Source organism: Setaria italica, chromosome III (assembly GCF_000263155.2).
Source record: "Setaria italica strain Yugu1 chromosome III, Setaria_italica_v2.0, whole genome shotgun sequence".
Taxonomy (NCBI): domain Eukaryota; kingdom Viridiplantae; phylum Streptophyta; class Magnoliopsida; order Poales; family Poaceae; genus Setaria; species Setaria italica.
The window spans coordinates 2905449-2931261 of record NC_028452.1 but is presented as its reverse complement, the minus strand read 5'-3'; the positions used below and the strand labels follow the sequence as shown (position 1 = coordinate 2931261).

Here is a 25813-nt window from a genome sequence, read left to right as displayed (position 1 = left end):
AACTTGATGCTTAATCATGAAGTAAAAAAACTAAAAAAAGGCATGTGGTTCTTGGTTCTGGGCTTGCAAGGATAAGAGGGAGGGAGATGCCCTTTTGCATGAATTCGAGTGCATGAAGCAATTCTGCTTTATGGCCGCATCATACCAGTATTCGCTTTGCAAGTAAAGAAGGGCCCTTACTTGTCTTGCCCAGAGAAATTGCAAATCAAAAGCATCTCATATGCGCTTGCTTTAATCTCTTTGCTGACTGATTTCGTTCCTTCTTTTTTGCCCTTTCAGCAGGATAAGCTTGGCAGGCAATCAGGTGAAGGCGCTTGGAATTTGTTCAAACGACAAATGGGGCGCCACCGCACGCTAGGAATTTCTTATATTAGGTGACTTAAAAATGGCGGATTGGTTCACGTTGAGCCTGCTTTTTTGTGCTGCCTTTTTCTTGAGTTCTGATGTGAAGGAATGTTGTAAACCTTGGTACTTCGGTAGACAGAAAGTGCACCAGGCGTCCGAATCCAGAAACGTTGAGGAGCTCGAGAGCTAGTCTAGAGCATTCTACCTCTTGTAATGCTGTTCCATTTTGCTTTTGGTAAAACAAGGGTTTATGTTGCTGATCTTTTTTTAAGCCTCAGAACTGTCAGTTGTTGATACTCATTTTTAGGTCTTGTCACTAACATATAGCCGCCTTGAGTACCAGGGAGCGGAGTATCATTCACATGTGGTGTTGGAATCACCGAATCAGTGTGTATTCTGGAGGATTTTTTGTTGTTTGGAGTTTGGACCAGAGACATGCAATGCAACTTTGTGTGCACAGACAAAGGAAGTACATGCAGCACAAAGGTCCTGACTCCTGACGCAATGATTCACCTGTGATTGCATTGCAGAGGTGACACGATGAGTAGTGGTGACTGTGACTACGGACTAGGGGAAAAGCTTGTCGTGTGGGGAAGGTGGAAAAGGGAAAGCTTTGCTGCTTTGGATCGCCAGCTCGCCACCACACAAGCGCGAAGCGTGAAGATCCATGGAACTTTGGAGGTGCAAACTACTGGTAGTTAGCATGATTTTTATTTGGTTCATGACGGGCTCACATTTCTTTTGAGCTGTTGATTTTGCACTCTAAACAGTATAGTGACCTACTGACCTGGGAACCGAAATAGCGATCATATTAGGATTAGGATTCATCATTACTTAGAAGGCGAACTTTTATTTGCTTGCCGTAAAACGGAAGAGAATTTGAGTTTGAGGCCTGGTTCCCAAGATTTAGAGTTCATGGAGCTGTTTTCATATGGAACACGGGGGTTTAACTCCGGAAGTTCCAGGCCTAACTTTTCTTGAGTTTAAACCCAAAATTTCACGCAGTAAAAAAAAAAGCAACTTCTTTTAGGATGCAAAAAACAAATATGATAATATCACCAAGCCCACAACGGCCCATAACTCCCTTACGCCGCCACCGTGCCAAACAAACAAGAGCCCATAGCTCTCCGGCCCAAACAAGTCCTTCAACTCCGTGGGCTGCATCCACAATGCTTCGTCCTTTCTCTCTATCGGGCTGCCTGCCCCCCGCTTGGGATCTTGGGCCATCCGCTCGGCCCAAAACCGTCTGACGGGACAGGAAGGCATGGGCAACACGTGCCTTTGTAACGGAGGACAAGTTGCGGTTGTACTGTACCATCCTTGGGCAGAGCAATCATGACTTCATGAGGTGGGGTCTCCAGTCTGTTTTGCGCGATTTCCTCCGAAGAATCCGTTCGAAATTCCCGTTCGAACTTCGAAGTGGTCACCGCGCCCGCAAGAAATTCGACGAAACTTTTGTTCACCGCGCAAAATTTAGTTCAAAATCGTACGAGGAAGAGGAACCAAAACCAACACGTTTGGGAGTCATGCTCCCAACTTTGAGCGAAGAAGGCTGTGCACGGGAGGAGAGATAAGCAACCAGGCAATAAAAAGGAGGAGAAAACGAAAACGAAAACAGGAGGGAGAGGAGGAGCCGTCCCGATCCGTCTCATCTCAGTCGTCATCATCTATCTGTTCGGCGTGCAGAGACTGCAGAGCAGAGTGGATAACAGACCGATCGGCCTGCCGCGCCGGCTCCAGCTCATCCTGTTGGAAAGCTCGCCGTCTCCCCCATCCCACCCCACCCACCCCAGCACGTCGGGAGGGCAAGACCGATAGAGACTAGTGGGGTGGTCTTCCCCCTCCTCCCCCCATGCTAAAAGTTGCATTAGCGCGCTGATAACCCACAGACAGCGGCTGGTTTACGTACCACGCTTCGCTTCGCTCCCGACCTAAGCTCCGGCCGACGATGCAGCGGTGGCTCCCGGCGATCCTCCGCCGCGCGGCCCCCGCCGTCTCCGGCGGCGGCGGCGGGGCGGCGCGGCTCTTCTCCTCGTCCTCCCTCCTCTTCGACGAGACGCAGGAGCAGGTACGCACCGTCTCATCTCGTCTCGTCTCGCTCGCTCGCTCGCGCCGTCAGTTGAATCGCCATTCTTATTTCCCCTTGCCTGATGTTTGATTGCTCGTTCGCTCCCCCCGCCAGTTCAAGGAGAGCGTGCACAAGTTCGCGCAGGAGGCCATCGCGCCTCACGCCGCGGCGATCGACGCCTCCAACCATTTCCCCAAGGGCGTGGACCTGTGGAAGCTCATGGGGGACTTCAACCTCCACGGCCTCACCGCGCCAGAGGAGTACGGCGGGATGGGGCTGGGGTACATGTACCACTGCATCGCCATGGAGGAGATCAGCAGGGCCTCCGGCTCCGTCGGCCTCTCCTACGGCGCGCATTCCAATCTCTGCATCAACCAGCTGGTACGGTGATCGGTCCACAGTAATAATACTCTGCTTTGGTTATGACACATGCTGCCATCACAGCATATACGAAAGCGATTTGCAAATGTGCGTGGTGTTTCTGTGCAGGTCCGTCATGGCAACCCTGCGCAAAAGCAGAAGTACCTACCCAAGGTGGGTTCCCAGACTGTTAACACCGTCTCCTTCATCAGACTCTTTAAGTGTTATAGCAATGCTTAACACTTCAACAGTACTTTTTTTGCCCCCAATGTTTTGGGGGATGATGGATTTTGTTAACCTGTTTTACCTTTTCCAAAGCTGATCAGTGGCGAGCATGTCGGGGCGTTAGCGATGAGTGAACCTAACTGTAAGTATCATTTTAGTTGGTGTGCTATCCTCCATGATTTCAGCACAAGGTCTCATGATCTGATGCTCCTCCTGTGCAATTTCAGCGGGCTCCGATGTGGTCAGTATGAAATGCAAAGCTGAGAAAGTGGACGGTGGTTATGTCATCAATGGGAATAAGATGTGGTGCACGAATGGGCCTTCTGCTCAGACACTGGTAATTCCATGAAGCTCTTAGATATTCATTCCCTTCTGCTGTTCCAACACTTGTATGATTGGTTCCGTGGCCCTTTTCACGTCCTTGGTGTTTTGATGTGCTTCCTTAAGTCACTGTTGAATTTTGGATGTATGTGTAGTGTTAACATCGAGAGCTTATTCAGATAGCAGAGTCACACATTTTTTTTTCAGGATTTTTCCTGAATTTCATGGCACTTTGCTGGAAGAGAATTTCTGTTTGTATGCAGCCATAACACACTTGCTAATTCACGAAAGTTGGGATTTGCAGGTTGTTTATGCAAAAACAGATTTATCTGCAGGATCAAAAGGAATAACCGCATTCATAATTGAGAAAGGGATGCCTGGGTACAGAACCACTCCATTCTTTTCATTGGGCTTGATTGAACATAAATGTATATTTTATTATTTTCTGTAACTTCCTTTATCATGGTACTGATGGACTTTGTTTATGCCTACAGGTTCAGTACTGCTCAGAAGTTGGACAAACTTGGCATGCGAGGAAGCGATACGTATGATATGATGTTTCTACTTACGCATGATAGTTAAAATGATGAATTCGGCCCCAATTTAACAGATATCTATTCTGCAGGTGTGAGCTTGTTTTTGAGAACTGCTTTGTGCCACACGAAAATGTTCTTGGTGAAGAAGGCAAAGGTATTATCTCCTGATTGTTTTGATGCTCATTCTAGATAAGTTCCTGTCCCGGGTTTTTGCTTTGTTGTTTATAGTTAGTTACTTAGTTGCCTGTGCAGTAAGCATGGCATAAAGATTGGAATTATAAATTTATAATATCTAAATAAGAAGGCAAAGATATTCTTCACATGGGAAACTATTATAGTTCTATCGTACTATCACGCAGAAGTCTGTAAAACTAAAAAAGAGTTCTCTTAACGAGATACTCACTTGAAATCTCTATGCCTTTTCTTGTCGCAGGTGTTTATGTCATGATGTCAGGGCTTGATCTGGAAAGGCTTGTATTAGCTGCAGGTCCCATTGGCCTCATGCAGGCATGCCTTGATGCCGTACTTCCATATGTTCGCCAGAGGGAGCAATTTGGCCGTCCAATTGGTGAATTTCAGTTCATACAGGTAAATTCATGTAGCTGTCACTTATGTCCTGTTTTCTCGTGTTCCTTGGTGCAACATTTTATTAATATAGGCGTGGCACTAATAATAATGACCATGCTTCTAATGCAGGGTAAAATGGCTGATATGTACACCTCCCTGCAATCATCAAGGTAGGAGCCTCCTCAAAACTTTTGCTTATAAGATTTGAATGTCTTCTTACTTCTGTTTCATTTTTCCTTCAGATCATTTGTATACTCAGTTGCTAGGGACTGTGATAATGGCAAAGTTGACCGCAAGGTACCCTTATAAGTTTATGAAATATCATTACTATTCCTCTGAACTTCTGTTTCTGCACTGCCTGCATGTAGTTCTTCTCAAGACAAAATCAAGCGAGTAGTTCATCTCATACAAATCTTTTTAATCAGGATTGTGCAGGAGTAATTCTCTTTGCTGCTGAAAGGGCAACCCAAGTTGCACTTCAGGTAAAAACCTCTCTTCAGTTTATTGGGGATTTTGTTAACCCATATTCTTGTGTTGTTTTTTCGTGAATTATTAAGGATGTGATCGGACATCATGTACCTAGCCATTTTTCTTTCCCTGAGGAGATAATATTTGACCTCGCAAATTTTGCATTTGCGTTACAGTTATCTCTAAACTCAATTTGCCCTCTTCTGACAAACAATTCATATTAAATCACTCTATTGCAGTTTCCAATATTATGGATCACAACAGGCTTTTAGATTTGGAACTAATAATTTGTAGCATGTATCATTGTTTTTTGGATGGCCCACTAATTGAGCGTAACCCTTTCACTATGGCAGGCAATCCAGTGTCTTGGTGGCAATGGGTACATAAATGAGTACCCAACTGGCCGTCTCCTGAGAGATGCAAAACTGTTTGAGATTGGTGCTGGTACTAGTGAGATAAGAAGAATGATAATTGGCCGTGAGCTCTTCAAAGAGGACTGAAATTGTTATTTTGCAAGCCAGATATCAATGTTCATTATGAACTGGAGGAGGTGAGCGGGATTTAGATATTTAGCAACCCATGCGGTTCAAAAAGTTGATTCTGTTATATCCTAGCAGTCTCATGCTTTTGTATAACTCCAATATTCATCAAATAAAGTTCACTTCCTTGTACTTGCTGTGGCTCTATGTTTTGTCTGCAAAGTTTTAAATGCGGTGCTGTGACTTATGCATGGTTGGCCAGTCACATTTTATAAATAGAACATAGACAAGAAACACTAACAGTCAATTTCTGTTGGGGGGTTTGCAAGGTTTAAACAAAGTACATGGTATCGATGGTTCCAAAAGTGCAGAGTAGAGCCATTGTTCTCATAGGGATTAGGGAATATTTATATCAGAATATCTTAGATAGCTCCTCCATAGGTTCCATCTTGTTTTAACTTCGAATCCTGAACAACAACATTGGAGCACTTAGTTGAGGTGGTTTTTTTTTTATATTGAGGATTTTATTCCAAATGATCTGAAAATAATGATAATTCAAACTTGTTTTGAGCAGGCAAATAGCAAAAAAAAAAACAAAATTTGATTTACATAGGCCACACATGGAAGCTATGATTAATGTTTTGGGAAACAAATGTGAGTTAACACTGACAGTCACTATAGTAAGAATCTTCCCTTTTGGGGAGAAAACATGACAGTAGAAATTCAGAAGACAACTAGTGATCGGAATATCTGATAATAGGCTGCCCTGATAATAACATTGAAGAACTAAAGATTGATGAAGTTAGTTGCATATTCTGAACATTTTTTTATAGTTTGTTGGGGCTTAATTTTCACAGTGATGCATCATTACTTTAGTGCTCGGGCTCATCTGGAGAGTCCATGTTAAGAAAAACTTGTTGTACTTGAGTAGTTGAGTTTGCAGCCATTACTTGATCCCTTAGTTCATGTGGTCCATGTTGTAGGGTTCATTACTTTGTCGAGGCTATTTAAATTGTTGTTCTTTTAACAGCTTAAGATTTCCATGTGCGGTTGGCGACTTGGCATATGAAACATAGCTAGAATGATCCATTATATGCTAATTATATTAACAAACCCAAAACCAATTTTAAGCAACTACAAGACTCTCTGACATTTGCTGCTGTGTAGTAAATAATGGATCACTCACTTAAGTTATAGGGTTTTGTTGACACAAGTACTTCGGTGCAACACTACCAAAGTTGGTAACATCATTGCTGCAAGTCAATTATCAGCCTGCTTGGATTGGGGTGGTGGGATTACATTACAATCCAAAATCCTTGAGCAGTCCTACCTTTCCAGAAAGGCTCTAAATAGTTTTTAAAAGGACAGCAAGAGCTTTGCTGCAAGGTTTATTAGAAAGGCTCTGTCTTAAAAAAGTGTATTCATAGTAAAAGAGAGTGGAAGTGGCTCTGTAGCTTTCATTGCCACATGAGTTTCTTTGATGCTTTGGTATGTTGTAGCTAAATAGATTAGTGCATTCAAAACACCCACTATGTGTATGAGAGTATTATTTATTTGCTTTTCCACTGCTGCAAAGGAATAGACGAACCTCAATGTGCTCCTTTCTATTCTCTTATACAGATGTTAGATAGAGGGGTAAACAATGATCGGTTATTGTAGTTTGTAGATCCAAAGGGCTATATCTATAGAAGAGATGGAATAAGAATTTCTTCTGGACACGATGCATACATGTTAGCAGCGGCAGTGAGTACTATAGATCACTTACACCCTTAGGAGGCAAGGACTTGACTTACAAACTCTTAACTATGCATGACAATTTTTAGCCCTGAGGCTTGTACAAAATTGCGAGGTTACAAGCTAGGCTGGTCTAGTATATTTTACTCCACAGATGTGATTTTCACAACCTGTTGGCTTCTGGAGGGGATGATATTCCTTGACTTTGAGCTTTCTTTTGTGGACTTTGAGACTTCTGTTTTTGCCTCAGTGAGCCCCACTCAATGGCCTCCACAACAGCTTTTTGACGATCATATGTGTTCTTATCTTGCTTAGAGCTGCTAGTTAATGAGGGATCTTCAACTTGTTTCATTTGGGGTATAGGGCTAGACTTCGCTTTATAGCCAGCAGGAACTTCTGCAAGGAATCCTAGTGCAACAACAGCATCACTCATGTAAGGCCGGACTGAGGCTTCCTCTTGTAGGCACATTGCTGCCACGCCCACAGCCTGGCCCAAGTCCCTCTCTGTGTACTCGCCTCTGAGAAGAGGGTCTACTAGCTCACTGTATCTCTTTCTGTCTCTCAGCATGGGCTTGGCCTGTTGATCACACATGAATTTAACAGTCAGAAAACCTTGCACCATAACTTATTTATGACTGTTCATATGCATTTTCCATGTGTGTGGTGTTGCTCTTAGTGATATATGAAATTCTATGGGCAAGCAAATTATGAGTATATATGTGGTGTAATAGAATAAAAATTTAGTACATACCCAGTTAACTAGGACTTGTTCACTTGTTGGTCTGGAGGAATCCACTGCTCTTCTTCCTGTGATCAACTCCAATAGGAAAACCCCAAAACTGTACACATCTGTCTTGACAGTTAGCTGCCCTGTTCTTATGTATTCTGGAGCGCAGTACCCATATGTTCCCATCACCCGAGTGGAGATGTGTGTCTTTCCCCCAACAGGGCCAAGCTTTGCAAGGCCAAAGTCTGAGAGCTTAGGGTTGTACTCCTCATCAAGAAGGATGTTCGGGGACTTGAGATCCCGGTAGATAACAGGGGGGTTCGCCTTCTCATGGAGGTATTCTAGCCCCTTAGCAGTTCCATGGGCAATCTTCATCCTAATATGCCAACTCAGTGGTACTTGTTCAGGAGTGGTATCTGCAATGACAATTCAAATTTGAACTTCTTTAAGTATCTAGCTCACCAAATTACAGCTAAGGGGCCATTATCTGAATGCGCTATCGAAGACGAAAGACTAACACTTACCAAGCAGGTGGTCTGCGAGTGAACCAAGCGCCATGTACTCGTACACCAGAAGCCTTTGATCTCCGTCTGCGCAATAGCCTACCAAGTTGACCAGGTTTGGATGGTGCAGTAGACTGAGCATCAGGACCTCAACTAGGAACTCCCTGTTGCCTTGAAACCCATTCAGGTCTAGTTGCTTGACAGCAACAAGCTGATAATGCAAACGAAAAAATAAGTCAGCCACTGATTACTGAAGATGAATCAAGTGTGCCTGGCGTAAATGTTTGAATGCTTGCTGGTTTGGTGTGTACCTGCCCATTTTCAAGCTTGCCCTTGTAGACCCTACCAAAGCCCCCTTCTCCAAGAAGGCAGTCAGAACGGAAGTTCTTTGTGGCTGTAGCCAGCTCACGGAAAGTGAATGCTTTTGCGGTTTTGGCAACAGAACAGCTTCCTTTAGGAGGTTCGATACTTGTTGATGTTTCAGATGATGGCTTGTGCTTGTGCTTTGAAGAGACTATTGATGGCTTGATAGACCCTGCAAAGGTGAGTTGTAGCATACATTAGACAGATTTTCTATTTTCTACTTATTTAGTTGATCTAGTTGTTGTTGTCATTTGCTGACCAAATTTGAATGGGATGCAATGATTCATGTTATATTAGTGAAAGTCACTTCCTTTGATCAATGACAGTTTAGAACTAGACATAAATTGCAGGGGCAAGTATAACACCAAAATGCATGTGACACTGGCAGGAGACAGTGCATAAGAAAATTGCTACAAAGATTCGATCCAGACTTTCTGAGGAGTATACTGTATACACATATATCCAGAAGGGAATACTGTGGCACAGGGGTGTGGTTTGCCTTAAACACAGATGCTCTGAATGGTCGGTATTTGGAGGCCTAAAAGGCATCTGCAAGAAATCACTGAACTTGGTACAGTGTATTATTTAACCACTGGCATCCAACTTCAAAAACTCTGCTGTGCAGAAGAGGACGTATTGAGGGATCTTCACTAATACATTGTATTTAATTTGCTACTTATGATTGTTTGGCCTGTTAATTGACACTGCTGCCAATCAACGTAGTTTATGCTATCAGTTGGAATAGTACAAAACAAACTAATTCCTTATTTGTTTTCAAGCAGTGGCAGGAGCATCTTATTATTCTTACCAGATTCCCTGGGAGGCGCTTCATTCTGGCTCGTGGACTTCCTCACGACCGCGACCTCCCTCGACTCCGCCCTCCTCGACGGCATCTTCTTCTCAGGCTTGAAGCATGCGAAGCAGCTCATCTTCCCCCAACTGTATGTATGAAACCTTGAATCCCTATTCCTCTCCGCTCCCGCAGTTGGTAAACCTCTTCCTTCTCTCTAGAACACACACAGACGAATCCACAGACCTCGTTGTGTTGAGAATGGCAGCACGGGGTGAGAGTTTTATATGCAGCCTCCTCCCTCCTTGTGCTAAAGATCTCCTATCCAGGTTATCGATTGTTGTTCGTGCTTTGTGCGCGGAAAATGTGACCCCTGTGAGGAAATGTGGTCAAATGGGATGATCATCCTCTCCATGCCTTTGCGGCGGAGAATGTGCTGAGCCAAGAATAGGGTCATAGGGGTCCTAAACTTAGAAGCTCTCTGCGTCTTCCAGGATCTGTGTCCCAGCTAATGCGCTGGATGCAACGCTGGATCTATCGTCTTTACCTTGCGAAGTTCCAATTCTAGAAACAATTGCTGCTGATTTTTCTGTTCTAAGGAGATCTGCATGGCATTGCATTGAAACACGCTGGGTTTTACCTGCGCTGCACTTAGAAACTAGCTGTCAGCTGGGTTGAGCTTGATAAGCTCATACGTTTATTGTTCCAATTTTGGCCGGTTTTATCTGGATGCCTACTTGGTTTTCCAGACAGTGGCCACGACGGATTGGTTACATCGTACCACAAGTTGTCTAGGGGTCTGATCTGTCTGGTCTCTGGTGGCATGCTGCTGAATGTGGTAGCAAAACAACTCAGCCATTTTGAGGTTTTGACAAGAAGTAAAATTGTAAAAGAGATGGAAAAAAAAAGGAAAGAAACTGCTTTCTATAGGCTCAATGCAAAGGGATTGTCTGGCACATTATAATTGTACTGTTACCTGATCATAGTAGTCCTTTCTAAATTCTGATCCAGGCCTGCAGGACATGTGAGAGGCTGTAGTGCAGACTGCAGAGTGGGCGCTGCGGTCCTTTTCAGCCTGCGGTGCAGGACTACTGGGTGGCCAATGGCCGGCCGGCCATACAGTGAGATCTGTTACTCCATATGGCGAAAAAGAATCCATGGAATCGGGCTACGTAATAATGCCCTATCGCCCCGGGCCTATTGGCTTAAAAGAAGTCTCACCTCTGTGGATCTTGCAGAATATATATGCAAGTGGTAAGTTGAGGCCCCAATAAATACGCCGAAAATTCTCGCCGGCGTCCCCGTCTGCCCGAAGTGTGAAGTGAGGGAAACCGGAAACCCCATGAATTGAAGCCCATCTGCGTGCGTCATTAAAGAGCAGCCGTGAATTGGAGCTGTGGCTTCCCTTGCCTACCTGCCATGCCATGGCAGTGGCACACCACGTACTGTGAGCCACGGCACAGAGATCATGCGGGCGCGCAGTTGCAGGTCCCGGCACCGTGTCAGTACGGTACGGTGAACATGTGGTGCGGGCTGGTGTGTCCCGGTGCCTGGTCCTGGCGTCCTGCCACAACAATACTGAGATTGACTGCCCGTTCAAGTGAACTCGACAACTCGTACGTGTTGTGGGGTTACTCGGTATCGGTAAAATACACGGGCATCCATGTTACTGGTGCGAGAGCTACCGTGAAATTTCTTGGGAGACTATGGTCCCTTTCTTTTTCTTCTTTCTCCTGTGCGGGCCAGCAAGGCAGCAATCCATTCGGTGAGAATTAGCACGACGAGTGTAGTAATAGTCGACTAGTGGTAGTTTGTGACTCGCATAAAGAGAGCCCAGCGATATCTTTTGTCCACTTCAGCAACCGCCAAATCTTTGGGCCTTCTGAAAAGGAAGCCTGTAGTAAAAGGCAAGCGCCATAAAATCCTTCTCAACCCCACACGCAGCGGCCAGGTAGGTAATACGAGCGTTGATCCCAGCAGCCCGGCGACAACGACGCTACACCAAAAGCTCGCAAAGTTCCCACGCCCCGGCTCCCTCTCTCTTTCTGCGCTTTTTGTGAGAAATCTGTATTATCATTCCTCCTTTCGGGGGGTCCATCTCACGCCAGCACGGCGGAATTTCGGACGGTTCTGAGGAGGTCTTCTTCATGTTCTCCCCTCAAGCAGAGCCACGGTTCCTTCGTCTGCGCCGCCTGGATGGAAGATGTAGCCAAAGCGTCCGGTGAGACGTGATGACCCGTCGCGCGAGCGACAGTATTCCTACCAGTACGTCTTTTGCAACTTGTTTCGTGCCAAGCTTTATAAAAAAGAAAAGAAACTCGCTTCGTGGCAGGGCAGTGTCCAGATGAGATCAGTGGCAGGCCTTGGGTGAGCCAAGCCACACCGTGCTGCTGAGCAGGATAGCGCATCAGTTTATTTGTCTCCCCTTCCTTATCCAATTCCATCCACCAACGCACTTGTGGCGTATCATTCCCGTCCTCCGCTATCCTCTCGCATGGCGACACACGCCAGGCGAGCGTGCGTGCCAACCTACAGTGGATCGTAATTCCCGCTTCGAATGCTCCTGCGTCACTTGTATTCCCTCGCCGGTCGCTATAGCACAGACAGACGAGGAGCAGAGCCTAGAAACTGGAAAAATACGAGACCTGGCTACTTGCATGTACACTGCTGAAGAAAGCCCTGCGGCTGCGTTGTCCACGTCAGCCACCATTCCTACCGAAACCTACGAAAAACAAGGTGATTAATGACCGCTAGGCCCTCCCTCCTTTTCCAAATTCCAACCATCAAATTACGCGCGTTAATCCCAGCCGGACGGCGACTCTTCACCGTCCCGACTGGCTCACAAAAACTCGATATACCACCGCCCCTCTGCCCGTGGTCCGCTCCGAGGAAAGCTGCAACCCGATCGATTCCTTCCCCGACAACTTCGGGGGTGTTTGATACAAGATGCTAAACTTTAGGAGTGTCATATCGGATGTTCGGATGCAAATTAGAAGGACTAAACATGAGCTAATTATAAAACTAATTGCAGAACCCCTATACTAATTCACGAGATGAATCTATTAAGCCTAATTAATCCATCATTAGCAAATGGTTACTGTAGCACCACATTGTTAAATCATGGACTAATTAGGTTTAATAGATTCGTCTCGCGAATTAGACTCCATCTATGCAATTAGTTTTGTAATTAGCCTATGTTTAATAGGCCTAATTAGTATCAAACATCCGATGTGATAGGTGCTAAATTTTAGGACGCTGCAGCCAAACAGGCCCGAACATTCTTCGCTGCGCTCATAGAGACCAATCTGCCACTCACATGCCACGTCACCACCAGTCCGAATCCGGATCGTGTTCAAAGATGCCGTCGGAAAACGTATGATGATGATGAGCATCGATCAACCCGTCGCCAGTGATGCTACCCCTACCGCTTCGCAACTTGTGTTGACAAGTACAATGCAATACCACGGAAGCATCCAAATGAGATAGTACTATCTCATCATCCGCATCGTAGGAGGTTAGCACATCCATTGCTCATGGAATCTGATGGCCTGATGACTGGCCCATGCTCCCTCGGTCCCTCCCAACTCTAATCATGGTAACATTGGACGGTCCGGATTGCACGCCACGCTGACGGGGCCGATCGGATGGCTCGTAGGCCTACACGCGGGTGTTCTAAGCTGATGGCACACGGAAACCACCGAACCAGCCGGCTTACCTGAGAAAAAAAATTATGTGCCGGCACACCGGCTTCTTCAGCCGCCGGGCTCACATGACAGTGTCCTTGATCGAGTTCACGGGATAGCCAAGTAGTAGGCCAATGATTTTGGGCACCTGGATGTCGACAATCCCCATGCGTGCTCACAGTGGCATCAGTTGGTGCGAGTGAGAGCGACCAGTGGTGCTTTTCTAGTAGGGAAGAAAGGGGTACACTGGTGTTAGGATTAGTGCTCCTGCTAGTGGTGGACTAATGGCGGCGACTTTCGGTTGGTGACACGCATCATGGATGGCTTCCACGCCATGTGTGCACAAGCGCAAGACGAAAGAAGAAGATAGCTGCTCGCCCATGGATTGGATTGAAATTCGACAGACAGATAGATGCTTTCCGTGCCATGCGCCAGCCAGCTCAGCTCTTCTTGTTGCTGCTGCCCGGCTGCCCAAGCACAGGATCGCACACCAATGCAAGCAATCCTTCCCCTGTAAAGATAGATATTTCGCCGATCCTTGTGGTGATGTCATCGTAGGATCAGAGAAAGCAAATCCTTTTTGTTCACAATGCAGAATATCTCGAGAGAGAAGAGAAGAAAGGTGGCGTTTTGCGCTGCAATCCGAGGACGCCGCTGAACTGAAATGAACTGAACGAGTGACGAGGGAATGAATAATCTGAATTCTGAATCATTATTGAGACAAATTTTACAAATGGAGGCTTTGGTTTGGACTTTGGAGTCCAATGCTGCTAATCTATGTACTTCAATACATACATTGTGCTCTGTTTTCGCAATGGCCATCGACAAGGAAGAGCATTGTGCTCTGTTTTCGCAATGGCCATCGACAAGGAAGAGGAACTCTATAGCTAGTTATGGGAGCCGGTCGGATTTCCGCTCGCCACCGGGGCGCGCCGCCGCCTCGGCCAGGTCAGCTCACCTGGCATCGCCGGCGGTGCTGCTGAACCCGATGTCGTGGCCGCCCCTGCGCAGCGTGCTTGTCAGCGACGACGAGCTGAGTGAGTCCGACGACGAGTCCGACAGGGTGAGCCCCAGGGCGTTGTAGTCGGACACGCTGTCCTGCAGGCTGAGCAGCAGCTGGTGGTTGGCGCTGAAGCTCATGGACGGCCGCGCCGCCGGCACGAACGGCGGGTCCGCTTCGCCGCTCAGCATCTGCACGACGGCGCGCATCCCGGGCCGCAGCGCCGGCTCCGGGCTCGAGCACGCCAGCCCCACCAGCAGTGCCCGCCGCATCTCGCCCTCCTCGAACTCGCCGCCCAGCCGCGGGTCCACGGCGTCCAGCACGCGGGCCTCGCCGTGGAGGCTCCACACCCACTCCACAAGGTTGTTGCACCGGCCCTCCGTCCCGATCGGCCGCCGCCCGCACGCCACCTCCAGCGCCAGCGCGCCGAAGCTGAACACGTCGGTGCCCTCGGTGGCGCGCCCCGTGAGCAGGTACTCCGGCGCCAGGTACCCCATCGTGCCGGCGGCGGCGGTGGCGTCGGGGGACTCGCCGTGCTCCGCCTGCCGCGCCAGGCCGAAGTCGCCGAGCCGCGCGCGGAACGCCTCGTCGAGCATGACGTTGCTGGACTTGACGTCCCGGTGGATGACGCGCCGCTCGCACTCGTGGTGGAGGTACGCCAGCGCCGACGCCACGCCGGCGAGGATCTCGCGGCGGTGGTGCCACGGGAGGACGGGGGCCGAGGCGTCGAACAGCGCCTTGTCGAGGCTGCCGTTGCGCATGTAGTCGTAGACCAGCAGGATCTCGCCCTTCTCGTAGCACCAGCCCTGGAGGCGGAGCAGGTTGCGGTGGCGGAGTCCGGCGATGATGGAGAGCTCGGACAGGAACTCGGACCGCGCCTGCTCGCCGTTGGCGCTGGCGCTGGCGTTCGTGCACCGCTTCACGGCGACCATGGCGCCGGTGTCGGGGACGATGCCCTTGTACACGGTGCCGAATGCCCCGTTGCCGATGACGCGGGACGCGTCGAAGCCGCGCGTGGCGGCGCTCAGCTCCTTGTAGCTGAACTCCCGCGGCGACCGCGCGAACGCCGCGACGGACGCGAGGCCGTCGCGCTTCGTGGCCACCGCCAGCGCCGTGCGCTTCCGGGCCCTCGCGCGCCGCGCCAGCGCCCAGAGCGCGAAGCCCGCGAACGAGGCCGCCACGAAGGCGCCCGCCGTGGCGGCGCCGGCCACGGCCGCGTGCGCGGGCGGGTGCGTCGAGCCGCCGGCATTCCCCGCGACGGCGTTCGACGGGGCGCTCGCCGCCGAAATCGAGCTGGTCGGCGCCGAGACCGTCGCGGCTGGCGGCGACGGCGTGGTGACTCCCGGGAGCAGCGGCGAAGGAAGCACCGGGTTAACGCTCGGCGGAGGCTCAACCGCCGGGGATTCCGGCGGCGGCGTGGGCGCCGAATGCGGCGCCGGCGCCGGCGACGCGGTCGAGAAGCTCCACCACTCGATCGCGTGCACCTCCGTGCTCCCCTGCGTGGACGCCGAGAAGCCGACGAACGCCGCGTCCTTTACGGTCTCCCCAAGGTCGAGCGGCGCGGACAGCACCGGCACCCGCGGCCGATTGGCGGCGTAGGACACGGACACCTCCAGGATCCCCCCTTTATCGGGGCGGTAATCGATCCAAGCGTTGACGGTCCTCCCGCTGGTGAGCTCGACCCCGGCCTCGCCGAGATCGGCGACGGCGGCGGAGACCATGGAGCCGAGATCCAGGCCCACGTGGTTCCCGTTGACGTCCCCGAACTGGACGTCCATGAGCGTGTCGAACTCGATGGCGGCGGCGTCGGTGGCCGTGGAGACGCCGATGTAGGGCCCGGCGTCGCCGACGGTGGAGTCGTCGGCGGCGACAACGAAGGCGAGGCCGCCGCCGACGGAGGAGGGGTTGAGCGTGGCGACGGTGAAGGCGAACTGGGTGGAGAAGCCGGCGCGGACGGGGACGGCGGAGGCGTAGAGCGCGCGGCCGGCGCCGGAGGTCGGGACGGGCATGTCGCGGGAGAGGCGGATGGTGCCATTCTTGAGGTGCGCGTCGCCGAGGAGCCGGAGACTGCCGAGGGTGAGCGTGGCGTAGTCGAAGCGCACCGCGGCGGCCGGCTCAGGGGCGAGCCGCAGGAGGAGTACGAGGTGGAGCAGCGCCGGCAATGCGAGCGAGAGCGCGGCTCTGGCGGCCATGGCGGGCGCCGGCATTGGTGGCATGGGGCCAGGCGCGCATCAGCCGCGGGGCATGGGAGCCCGGCCCGAGAAGCAAGCGATCGAGAGCTGCAGAGAGGGGAGCAGGCGGGGAGAGATTGGGGAGAGTGATGAGGTGGGGGACTGGAGAAGTGGAGAGAGAGACTAGAGAGGATGCCGCCGCTTTAGAGAGGGTGAGAGAAAGTGGCGAGGGAGGGAGGGGACACGTGCGCCGGGGTGGCAACGGTAGGGAGGTCAGGGGATGGACGACGCTGGAGCGAGGAGGAGGAAGAGTGTGGAGGGTGACACGACAGTGTGAGTGGGCGGGCAGTTGGGTGTGTGCTGGGGAGGAGGGGGAGCGGCGTGAGCGAGGCGATGCGGTCGCCGTGGTTTTTCGCGTGGTCGCTTCCGGGTTGGACGGACGCGCGGGCTGGGCTGCGCACCTGCGCGCGCTGCGCAGTCGTCCACCGTTGCATCATACGTGGAGGAGGAGCCCGGCGGGCAGAGAGGCCAGCCGCCAGCTAGTGCGGCGCCGACTGCCGTGTCGTTCTGCGGCGGCGCCCATCCAGCCTTGCAGCCGCCAGCCCCCACCCGAACGGTAACAAGCAAGCGGACGCCGGCTTGCCGTTGGCGCGTCACGTCGCCGGGATCGCGTCCGGCCGCTGCCGCCCCGGCGTCTGTAACGTTCGGCCGTTGCGCTGACTCGGTAATCCAGCTCTGGGTCTCCTGCGTCCTGCCTGTGTAAAAAGTGTAACGAGCCAACGAGCCTTTTGTGCTCGTTGACTACAAGCTGCTAGAGCACGACGCGGTGGATCGCCATGGCAGCCAAGGTGGCGTAATCTGCAGTGCACTCATCGATGGATGGGGAAAAAGAGGAGATGGAGATCAACGGGTATAACATACAATAATCTTCCTACCGCTGGATCGCCTGGCTCAGGATCCCAAACGCACTCGTAATCCCGTCTCAGTACTTCTAGTGGCTAGCCCATGAGCTAGACTACACACAAATTCTTTTCTTTTCTTTTTTGGAAATACGACTGCACGCAAATTCCGTATGCTTCATTTTTGCGAGGAACACGCACATTTGATCTGCACGAAATTACATTCGGTTTGCAAATTTGGTCGGTCCGTTCCCAGGATTCTACCTTAAACAAATGCACGGGTCAGGGGATGTGGATGCGCCTGCTGCAAGATCGAGTTAAACTGCTGTGGGCAGAAACTGTAAAAAAAAAATTATAGATTTACCACTACGTGGACGTGGCTCCCACATCCATCTGCCTCGGCTTATTTTTAATTTAGGTCTCGTTTAGCTTTGTCACTATGAAAAAGAAGATTCCCCATCATATCAAACTTACGGTACATGCATGGAGTATTGAATGTAGACGAAATCAAAAACTAATTGCACAGTTTGGTTGTACTTTGCGAGACGAATCTTTTGAGCCTAATTAGTCAATATTTGGACAATAATTCACAAATACAAACGAAACGCTACATTATGCTACAGTGCTGGCACAGTGATTTTGGTTGTCTAAAATCGAGCAACTAAACAAGGTCTTACCGTGATCTACAAGTGATTTGGTAGACGCGCAATCGCGGTCGCCAGGCCAAATCCGGATCTACTGCAGCAGAGTGAAGTGATGAACTCGTGTCCCTGTCGAGCGGCAGTCGATCCACATGATTAGATAGATGGGCATTGTATTTGGTGGAGCTGTATTGGCAGCACGCACTTACCATCTAGTGTGGATCGAGCTGACGCCCTTACTTCCTTCATCCCCATTTCTGTTCCTGGTTCGAGGAAGATGCTCGCGTGAACAATCATTCACGCATCCAAAGATGAGATCAAATCTAATTAAGCGTCACGTGTATGTGACTGTGTGTATAGCACGATCGATCTGTAAAATTTGGCGAGCGATGCATGGCCGTTCCGTGCATCGAGACGATGCTGTCGACACTGCTTGCCGTCACGTGCCGCGTTTCTGTTGGCTTCTTTCTCGTAGCTTGCTTGCTCTGCACCAGCTTAGCTTACCGATCAGCTCATCAGAGCATGCAGATCCTTGAAAGAAGCGCACAAGTTTCCCGAGAGATGTTCAGCCCGTGGCGACAATGAGGCATGGCACGATTGGAGCCCACCCCGCGTTGAGAATAATTACGCAAAGGCCATACCAGCAAGGTTGGCATCCATTCCTTGCAAGCAAGCTAATTAAGTATCTGAATATCCAACAAATTTAAAAAGAATATGAATGCAACAAAAAAAAAAGTAGCGCTGGTGTGTATCGATCTGTCTGGCTCGACGGAGCCGTGCGAATCCTATATGCATGCATGCTTGAAGCGTACTCATGTCGAGAGGGAGAGCAAGCAATTAGTCCGCATGGTTCGCTTAATCATAGCCATTGATGCTTAATCCTGCTGGCATGTTAATTGTCGTCGTCCGCGCGCTAACTTTTGCAGCTTAGCTCCTACTCCTACTGAGTACAAACGTGTCAGCACACTTGATGCGTTGGATTGTGCGACATGGATATACCATATATATGAGTGCCGAGAAAAATATATACACATGAAATTCATAGAAAATAACACATGTATTTCGAGATCTGTTGGCTCAATCCCTCGAATGTGCTCGTAGAGATAGTGATGCGTCCATGTATTCATGAAAGTAAGCGCGTGCGTATGCGTTTATATCGTGTTTTGAAAAAAATACTAGACTTTGGTTAAAAATCGGGGAAACCAAATTAAATAGCAAAATTCAATTAAAAGATGCAAGTGACTAAAGGAAGAGGGAGGGAGGAAAAAAAAAAAAGAAGTGCCGGGGGAGCAAAAGGCCGCAGCTGGGCCTGGCAGCCGCCTCCCTCCCCCTGCGATCGCAGCAAAGAGGCGGACACACACGGCGCTGCTGCTGGTCCTTGAAATTCCTTGGCTGCTCGCTCTCACGTGGCGGGGGCACGAAGAAAAGCTGAAAAAAAAATGGAAACCGCTACGAACTTTTAGGCTATATATCACACATGCTTCCACTTGCACATGCAAATGTTTTTCTTCTTTTCTTGGGGTAGCAGGACCGCATCAAAAAGGGTTGCAGGAAAAGCTGAAATATGCATATAGGTGTTTGGGGGCAACCATGGAAAGCGGCTCCCTGCAAATTGGTCAACGCGAAATCAGTCGTTCTTCTTCTTTTTTCCATGGAGCATTGGAGATTGATGGTTCTTGTGGCGTAGATTGAAGAGGAGGAACGGGTTTGTTGGCTTGCCACTTGAGCATATCGGACACCAAGGCCTTGTTTAGTTGGCCAATTTGGGAGGTGCCAAATTACTGTTACAGCACTGTAGCACACTGTAGCGTTTCGTTTGTATTTGTGAATTATTGTCCAAATATTGACTAATTAGGCTCAAAAGATTCGTCTCGTAAAGTACAACAAAACTGTGCAATTACTTTTTAATTTCATCTACATTTAGTACTCCATGCATGTACCGCAAGTTTGATGTGATGGGGAATCTTCTTTTTGCATAGTGTCAAAGTTGGAAGTTGGGAGTAACTAAACATGGCCCAAACCTAACAAGCAACGCATACGCCACGCCAGGCCCAAAATTCACCGAGAAGAGGGACTGATAACGGATCGCGTGGGCAGTGGTTTTCTTAACAAAGTGCATGCTGCTGCTCCAAGATACGGACCTTCCGGACGTGAAGACCCAAGGATGCCAAAAACGCCATTCTCCTCCCTCTGTACGGACGTCAAGACAGCAACAGGTTCTGTTTGGAGAGAGGTGCTAAACTTTAGCACCCCACTTTTTAGCATCTTTTAGTACTTGGGCTCCCAAGCAGGGGTGCTAAAAGGAGTGTGCTAAAATTTAGCATCCCATTTTCTTTAGCACACCCAAAAGATGCTAATGGGTGCTAAAAGTGGTCCCAAACACTTTTTTCCCCGCTGCCCCCCTCTCTCTTTTCCACTTTTCCCCAAGTCAATTATAAATGAGGGTAATGTAGTCATTTCTCACCTAATGTGCTAAACTTTAGCACTGTATCCAAACAACCCCAAGTGCTAAACTTTAGCAATGTGCTAAAGTTTGGCATTATGTATCCAAACGGGGCCTCAGCCCCATATCTGTTTTCTAACCTCTGGGAACCACGCTTCGGGGTTGAGAGTAGGGGAAATGGGCCTGAGCCTTCTATGGGCTTTTTGCCTCGAAAAGGCCTTCTACGTGGGGCAGCGTGGGCGATGCACCCAGCCCTCCTTCCAACTCCATACCCCCTTTTTGTTTCCGCCCCACTCTTTTTTTCTTCTTCCGTTTTTCCCTCCACTATTCTTTTATCTTCATCGCGTCACTCGTTGAGACATTGTACGCAGCGGCGATGACACCAACCGGCAAGCCCCGCGGGACGGATCCCCGTCCTGCGATGCGGCTGATCACAGGGTTCGCGTCGGTCTTGAACACCGATCTTGCTTCTGTTCCCGTTGGAACCAGCCAGATTGAAATCCTTGCATGCGGCGCGCGATTAACGTGTTAATTATGCGGATAGCACCTTGCATTACTCGATCCGTCCTCTCATTACCCTGTGCTGTGGCTCAAGCTGGTTAGCCTGCTGGCCGTCGTTGTAAATCCAAACCGGAACACCGGTCACCGGGCGGCACTGCAATAACATCACCTTGCGTGAATCGGTCTCCGGGCATCCAGGGAAGGTGACCCCAACAAAACCTCTCCCTGAAAAATAATGAAAACCCTGTAAACTTCTTAACCGAGTAAGTATAACCTACAACGAATTGAAATGCATAAATGAAATATATATACAAGGATTTTGCTAAGGCACTCTCAAATAACCTTGGACCGTCGATCTAATGACATATTACCTGTAAGGAGGTAATAGGATTAATAGTTATTATATGTATTTTTAAATCTGAAAATTGGAAAATATCTCCACTGGATCTTAACTGCCCTGCGACGTCACGGGAACACGCGCATCGACCCACGAAAACAAACATTTTCATGAGAGTTGTTAGTTACTCTCATGAAAATGGTGCTCCTCTACGAAATCTTCGTTTTGTGGTAGTGAGAGCCTAGACGTACGTAGTATACGTTTTGCAATTGGTCAGCCACTGATGGACTCTTGTCATCCGAGCAGTATGCACGTACGTATACCAGATCAAAGTGACTGCTGCTTGTATTCAGCATTATTATCTTATCGTACTATGCACTACCACAGAGCATGGATTATGCACTACCACAGAGCATGTACAAATGGTTTTACATTTTCCATCATAGAATGAGCTATCCAAACTATTTATTTATGAATCAATGGTGAGATGGATTATGGGTAGGTGAGAAATACATGGAGTAGATAGTGGATCAACGGTTGGATGGAAAGAAACCAACGGTTGAGATAAACCATGCGGTCATATGTATACGTGGTTTTACATTTTCCACCATAGGGCAGCAAACTCCATGGATAGCAGCAGTATAGCACACGCACTTCAAGCATGGTTCCTTCTCAAATCTCATTTGTTTCACTCTCATGTCCTGCTCCCAGCAGATCAATTTGCTTCATCATCAGCGTTCATTATCGCCACAGTAGTTGTTCTACTCAACTCCTAATAAAAAATAGGTCTACATACAAGGGCATTTGCATTTTTTTTTTGCTGGATAATTTATCAACATGTATAAGGGCATTATTTTGGTTTCATCTGTGGTTAACATGTTAATTTCTACAACTTAAAAATTAGCATATATGTTTTTTTGTTGGCCAATTACTAAGACAATACATTATGAATATTGTTAGTTCTCTCTGCTCCTGCACTTGCTTTTGTTCCATCAGTTCTCAAATTTCGCACGACTTTTATTTAACCTGGCTAGATCTGACCCGTGCATACGTACGATGCATGCACTGTATTTCCATGCACTGTCGCTGGCTACAAAGAAATTATCGTCTTTCGTACGTGTTCGCAATGCCTGCATGTCAAACTGTGCACTCTCCTGTTTTGGCCGTCCATGCATGCATCACGATTGTGCACATAGGATCAGATGTACCCGGCCGTTGGCCTAACTAACATTGTTACGAGTTGCATGCATTATATTAGACTAGACCTCATGTATTTTTATATTTCTACTATTATACATTTGCTAGAAAATCAATAGAATTTTGACTTAACATACTTTTTCTACTCATACTTATTACACTTTTTATTTAAGCAAGTGATTCCTAATAACAAAAATAGGTACAAGAGATTATATGTTCAGCATCTTCTTTCTTGATATATTGGGCAGGTCTGCAAAAAGTAGAAGACAAGGAGAATATGGAAACAGGAGCTGAAGCTCAGAAGGAAGCGGCACTTCACTTTCATCCTACGAAGGCCACAACCGAAGACACAGGGTGGTGTTGATCCAGTAGCTGAAGCCTGTCATCTTCTGCTCGAAAAATCGTCCAAAGCTTTTACCATTTTCAATCAGATGTAGTTGTGTTGCGTTCGGTGTTTCCTTTCTTTTTTTTTTTCTGTTGGTATCACTTAGTATCTGGTGATCGCTGGGTAGCTTTTGTGGCACAGGTGGCGGGTCCTGTATGCCAAGTTTGCCTAGTGTCTCTTAGTCATTTGTTCTCTATCTGAACTGTGCGGTCTTCTAGACAAACTCTGTAATTTCGTTGCTTCATGGAGTAATGAAATTCGGGCATGGCCCTTAGTGGAAAAAACATGTCATTCAAATTTCAATCACAAAAAATAAGCTGCCAATGGGCATTAGTGCAACAGCCAGAGGGGGAAACACCGAACATCAGAAGATGCATGGAAGAACTAACCTGAGCAATGGTTTTTTCAGTCCAAGGTACCGTCCAGCGTTTTGTCTGAAATCTTAATATTCTGCCTTGTAAATTTTCCTTTATCTGAAACACAAATTGAGTCATTGACTATAAAATGAAAAATAGCTTTAATGATGATCAACAAATCAGATATTATCAGACACTTATTGCTCCAAGAAGCAAAATACATAGTAATAGGAGCAGTAACTTTTTAACAGTATATTAACAATAGGATAATGAAGAATTTGCCGCCGGATGAACTAATGGTTCCATCTAATGGTTGGGCATTTACAACAATGTTGCTTTAAAACAAGAAGTACAATTTAGATTTACTGGTGAGAAAGTATGCAAGATGCCAAACTAAATAGGTTGACGATAAAGTCTAGCATAAGGCAGAAAATTGATCGTATATTGGGAAATTATATCTGGCAGTATTTCTGTCCTAAACATTAAGATGATCATCCTTTGGTGTTCCATAAAACCAGTGGGGTTGGGTTACCTTTGTTGCAGAGACAGCTTCAGAGATCGAAACAAATGATCCAACAAGAAACCATAAGCATTTGACTAAGTGAACGCGTGATGGCCATCCATCTTGTAAATCGTATACATTGGAATGTCCATCCAAGGTCTTCTCTTCGAGTGACAGACATTTAAAAAGCTCCTGGTAATTGGAACATAAGATTGATACTGAACCTCTGCGAGGAGTACATTCTCACTGCAACAGAAATATAGCACTTAATAGTCTATCCAAGGAGACATATCCTGTGAATGAAAACATGATGAAACCTGAAAATTTTCTGATTCATAGATTTAAATCACAAGTGGGGCAACACTTCTACTCACCTCCAACAAGTGAAAGCACATGTTGAGCTCGAGACAGCATTTCCACCGCCTGCTGTCCCTGTCTGTCGTTCAGTAGCCCCTGCCTCGGACCAAGAGTCCAAGACGCTGTTAGCCTGCTACCCTCCACCTGATGGCCTCTGCAGCACAAAATGTAGATAGCTTATTGTTCAAACGTTGTGAAAACTGTGCTGATAAAATGCAAGATGTGTGGTTGTTCGCAGTATTTGAGCTAATGAGTAATAACAAAGCTCTTTTGGGAGTTCTTTTTGCTGCAGATTAAGGCGTTAGAAGAAGTCAAATGTGGGTTTTCAGAGTGGCTTACTTGTCTATGTTCTCTTTAGTGAGTAAGTGTGCTCCAGATTGCATGGCTATGTTCATTCTTATGTACTGAATGACAAACCACAGGCAAATAAAGATACAAACGTGGAAATTGCCCGTGCTCAAGCATATGGGATGTTCCTCCCCAGGTAAATTTTGTCTTTCTGGAAACACCAAACTGATGATTAAAAGTGAAGAAATAGTATTATGACAAAAAGAGTAGGATAAAAATACATAACACAAAAGCTGACCTGAATTAACTGTTAAGGCAAATCGCATTAAAATGTCACAGTACCACAGGGCATAAACCAGGAAATGTACCCACAGTTTTCTACCAACCATATTGGTCAAATGCTGAAATTCATTTGACTTTGGTAAGTTCCAGTGGAATTTCAATCACTGGAAGCTTTCTACAAGCAATACCTCAACCTCCTTAACAGGCATTCCCTTTCTGCAGTTTCTTATCATGTTTAACCTTCTAATTGCATCTTCCATCCTCCTTTCGAGACTTTCAGAATGCTTAGATGGAATAAGGCCCCTTTCTTGTATATCCTCCAGTAGTTTCTCTCCAACCTGCATTCTCTGTGTCGCATACATAGCTCCAGTGAGTGTGACATAGGTTGTAATATTCGGCAAAAGACCCTTAGATTTCATCTCTTCCAGGGCCCCGCCTCTTCCGCGGCCGAGCTCCCTTCCACGCTGTAGCGCCAGCTCCGTCCTCGCGCGCGGCTCAGCGGAGCGGTGTGGACGAGCTCCGACAGAAACCAGCAGCGATGGAGCCGCACGCGGGCCGGCCAAGCTCCCGGGGACGCCCGCGCTCGCCCCTATGCGAGACCGCCGCTGGAGTCCGCTCCCTTCCATGGTGAGATGGTGACGAGTGAACAAGCGGCGCCAAGGCTCAGTCCGCCTGGTTCGCTTGCAGATGCGGCGGCGGCGGTCGCGCTTTTTGCTCCACCTCGCCTTGTCCCCCGCGGCGGCGGCCACAGCTCTGCCTCGCCCAGGCGCCTAGCGGTGAAGAAAGGAGAAGCTTTTTCCCCTTCAACCCCCTCCCTTCCCTCCTTTTTCCACCCGAGCTCCCCTCTCTTCAAAATTGGACTACGGGTTGATTCCATAAAAGTTGAGAGCCTTTTTTGTAAAATAATCACGACGGACGAAAAAAAATACTTGCTTTAACGTTAGGTAGGTATAGAAAAGACGGAACGATAATCTGCATCGATCGCCTGGGGCGGCGCTTATTCCTGACCATAGTAGACGTACGTCGTTGGAGTTAGTTGATGACGGGACACAACGCTCGTTGATTTATGATCCGCGTCAGTATATTTACGTTGAAGGCGTGTCTATCAGTCGTCCCCTCGATAAATAGGAGATTCATTTATATTTGAGAAAGAACACCTGCAGAGACATTCACCTCTATAAATATACATGCATTCACACAAATATATTTCTTTGAATGCCTGACTTTTGAGAGACTGATGACATCATCAAACACCTCATGATTTATCGACGAGCATATTATCTAT

The 25813-nt window shown here is 48.2% G+C and overlaps 3 protein-coding genes and 1 long non-coding RNA gene across 7 annotated transcripts; 1 reads left to right on the top strand and 3 right to left on the bottom strand.

Moving 5' to 3' along the window:
• The first annotated feature begins 2068 nt into the window (after window positions 1-2068).
• On the top strand, window positions 2069-5563 carry LOC101778485 (isovaleryl-CoA dehydrogenase, mitochondrial). The gene is made up of 13 exons (XM_004960303.3): window positions 2069-2413; window positions 2528-2794; window positions 2903-2947; window positions 3092-3140; window positions 3226-3335; window positions 3624-3700; window positions 3814-3864; window positions 3945-4009; window positions 4289-4443; window positions 4552-4592; window positions 4665-4719; window positions 4848-4904; window positions 5244-5563. The coding sequence occupies exons 1-13, from the start codon at window positions 2294-2296 to the stop codon at window positions 5388-5390; spliced, it is 1239 nt and encodes a 412-aa protein (XP_004960360.1). The 5' UTR covers window positions 2069-2293; the 3' UTR covers window positions 5391-5563.
• A 1662-nt stretch (window positions 5564-7225) lies between these two features.
• Window positions 7226-9625, bottom strand: LOC101779688 (probable serine/threonine-protein kinase PBL25). Its single transcript, XM_004960304.4, has 5 exons — window positions 9505-9625; window positions 8645-8868; window positions 8355-8544; window positions 7855-8246; window positions 7226-7680 (listed from the first exon to the last, which is right to left on the bottom strand). The coding sequence occupies exons 1-5, from the start codon at window positions 9623-9625 to the stop codon at window positions 7267-7269; spliced, it is 1341 nt and encodes a 446-aa protein (XP_004960361.1). The 3' UTR covers window positions 7226-7266.
• Window positions 9626-13855: 4230 nt separating this feature from the next.
• On the bottom strand, window positions 13856-16842 carry LOC101778088 (L-type lectin-domain containing receptor kinase VIII.2). Its single transcript, XM_004960302.2, has one exon. It carries the CDS (start codon window positions 16383-16385, stop codon window positions 14124-14126), a length of 2262 nt encoding a protein of 753 aa, XP_004960359.1. The 5' UTR covers window positions 16386-16842; the 3' UTR covers window positions 13856-14123.
• A 5638-nt stretch (window positions 16843-22480) lies between these two features.
• On the bottom strand, window positions 22481-25315 carry LOC101777810. 4 transcript variants are annotated; one of them, XR_002676830.1, is made up of 5 exons: window positions 24298-25314; window positions 23976-24112; window positions 23632-23847; window positions 23133-23216; window positions 22481-23013 (listed from the first exon to the last, which is right to left on the bottom strand). It is a non-coding gene; the product is annotated as an uncharacterized LOC101777810 (long non-coding RNA). The 4 variants fall into 4 exon arrangements; XR_002676829.1 differs by having other exon boundaries at window positions 22481-23216; window positions 24298-24457; window positions 24545-25313; XR_002676831.1 differs by having other exon boundaries at window positions 22481-23216; window positions 23632-23894; window positions 24298-25315.
• Between the last annotated feature and the right edge of the window lie 498 nt (window positions 25316-25813).

Bases quoted from the DNA above. Each gene is read 5' to 3' on its own strand.
- LOC101778485 (XM_004960303.3), top strand. From the start codon at position 2,294: ATGCAGCGGTGGCTCCCGGCGATCCTCCGCCGCGCGGCCCCCGCCGTC. The intron at 3,141-3,225 runs GTAAGTATCATT...GTGCAATTTCAG, and splicing joins AGCGATGAGTGAACCTAACT to CGGGCTCCGATGTGGTCAGT. The intron at 3,336-3,623 runs GTAATTCCATGA...TGGGATTTGCAG, and splicing joins GGCCTTCTGCTCAGACACTG to GTTGTTTATGCAAAAACAGA.
- LOC101779688 (XM_004960304.4), bottom strand. From the start codon at position 9,625: ATGAGCTGCTTCGCATGCTTCAAGCCTGAGAAGAAGATGCCGTCGAGG. The intron at 8,869-9,504 runs GTAAGAATAATA...TCACCTTTGCAG, and splicing joins AGCGCCTCCCAGGGAATCTG to GGTCTATCAAGCCATCAATA. The intron at 7,681-7,854 runs GTATGTACTAAA...TGTGATCAACAG, and splicing joins AACAAGTCCTAGTTAACTGG to GCCAAGCCCATGCTGAGAGA.
- LOC101778088 (XM_004960302.2), bottom strand. From the start codon at position 16,385: ATGCCACCAATGCCGGCGCCCGCCATGGCCGCCAGAGCCGCGCTCTCG.